Source organism: Schistocerca gregaria, chromosome 7, assembly GCF_023897955.1.
Source record: "Schistocerca gregaria isolate iqSchGreg1 chromosome 7, iqSchGreg1.2, whole genome shotgun sequence".
NCBI classification, from domain to species: Eukaryota; Metazoa; Arthropoda; class Insecta; order Orthoptera; family Acrididae; genus Schistocerca; species Schistocerca gregaria.
In genome coordinates this window covers 448,793,332-448,795,149 of record NC_064926.1, presented here as the reverse complement: position 1 = coordinate 448,795,149, position 1,818 = coordinate 448,793,332, and the positions used below count along the sequence as shown (strand labels likewise).

The following is a 1,818-nucleotide window of genomic DNA, read 5'->3' as shown; positions in this document are numbered from 1 at the left end:
TTTCTGTGCAGGTGGATGGCGCGACTGTTACCTCGACGGCCGCCGCCGCAGACGTTGGCGTTTCCAGTGAGGAGGAGCCGCCGCCTACAGCTCGCCGCAGACGCCGCTGCCGCCGTTGCTGGGCTGTGCGGCTGGCTGGCAAAGTGATACAGAGGCCCCGTGGTCGCCGGGGCTACCGCCTCAATAGGGAGTAAAAGTTTCTAGTGAGGAAGGGGAAACAAAATTCTTGCAAAAGCTACAAATACCTGGGAGCAGTAATAGAAAAATTTGATGCATGTCACGAGGATACATTTCCAGACCAGCATGGGAAAGAGAGCTGCTAAACAATAACATTCGGCAAGACACAAACAAAAGAAAATTTCACAGTGTGTTGGAGAACATGGTTATTTGCGGAGTTGTTATGTGACTTCAAATAAGGAAAGGCAGGGAGAAAAATTAAACAGTGGAAATGTACTATATGACGTCTGGGGCTAACAAGTTGAGATGGAAAATGAGGAGGTATGGAGGTGAATGGTGATAACGTGCTCCACAACAACTTTGGAGTAGGTATGGAGGTGAATTGTGATAATGTGCTCCATAACGAAACATTTGGAGGAGGTACGGGGGTGAATGGTGATAATGTGCTCCATAACGAAAACTTTGGAGGAGGTATGGAGGTGAATTGTGATAACTTGCTCCATAACGAAAACTTTGGAGGAGGTGTGGAGGTGAATGGTTGTAACGTGTTCCATAACGAAAACTTTGGAGGAGGTATGGTGGTGAATGGTGATAAAGTACTCCATAATGACAACTTTGGAGTAGGTATGGAGGTGATCTGTGATCATGTGCTCCATAATGAAAACTTTGGAGAGGGTATGGATGTGAATGGTGATAAAGTACTCCATAACGACAACTTTGGAGTAGGTATGGAGGTGAACTGTGATCATGTTCTCCATAATGAAAACTTTGGAGGAAGTATGGAGGTGAATGGTGATAATGTGCTCCATAACGAAAACTTTGGAGGAGGTATGAAGGCGAATGATGATGTACTCCATAACGAAAACTTTGGAGGACGTTTGGAGGTGAATGGTGATAATGAGCTCCATAACGAAACTTTGGAGGACATAATGCTTCAATGTTACTTGCATGCACAGAGAATGCACAACCATCGGTGGTAAAGGAAGATTTGAAACTGGGATCCGTAGCGAAGTAGACGGCCAGCGGGCAGAAAGGAAAAATACATACTGGAAGCAATGGAAGAAAGAAATCCAGGGCCAGATTATTGAAACGGAAGCGGCTTGTGGAGATCGTAGACGGCTAACTCCTAGGCAGAGCCGCCGAAGAACAAGAGTAGTAGTTCTTTGTTGTCCAGCTTCGACACGTTTTGTTTTTTAACGGTGAAGCGGAAAGAATGATAACTGAATGAACGACTGGTGATTATCTAAATTATTTCTCACTAGTACTGCTAACTAGTTCACTGGGTTAATATTTGTGCTTCATGACGTTATTTGCAACCCATAATGGAACACAATGAGTCTGAACAACAATTTAACAGTGACTCTGGTGGGGATAGTATGTTGGTGACCTTGTGCATATCTAGCAAGCAGCTTAGAGACGCAGTGGATTCGTTACTGAAAAGAATGAAAAACACTTTTAGTTTTTTGACAGTTTCCGAAGAGTCACGTAAATCGGTATTTCTAAAGTCAATGTTTTGTATATTAATAAACCTCGTGTTTAGTACTCAATAAAATTGCAAGTCTTTCAATGAAGATATCGCATTAAACTTTATTTTTAGTTTTATAAAGCTCTTTATACAGACTTACACTACTGCTCCTTTAT

At 43.0% G+C, this 1,818-nt stretch overlaps 1 protein-coding gene across 1 annotated transcript; it reads left to right on the top strand.

Moving 5' to 3' along the window:
- The first annotated feature begins 500 nt into the window (after positions 1–500).
- LOC126282421 (uncharacterized) lies at positions 501–1,157 on the top strand. Its single transcript, XM_049982079.1, has one exon. The coding sequence runs from the start codon at positions 501–503 to the stop codon at positions 1,155–1,157; it is 657 nt and encodes a 218-aa protein (XP_049838036.1).
- The last annotated feature ends 661 nt before the right edge of the window (positions 1,158–1,818 follow it).

What these genes read in the sequence shown, in the direction of transcription:
- LOC126282421 (XM_049982079.1), top strand. Translation starts at nt 501, where the DNA reads ATGGAGGTGAATGGTGATAACGTGCTCCACAACAACTTTGGAGTAGGT.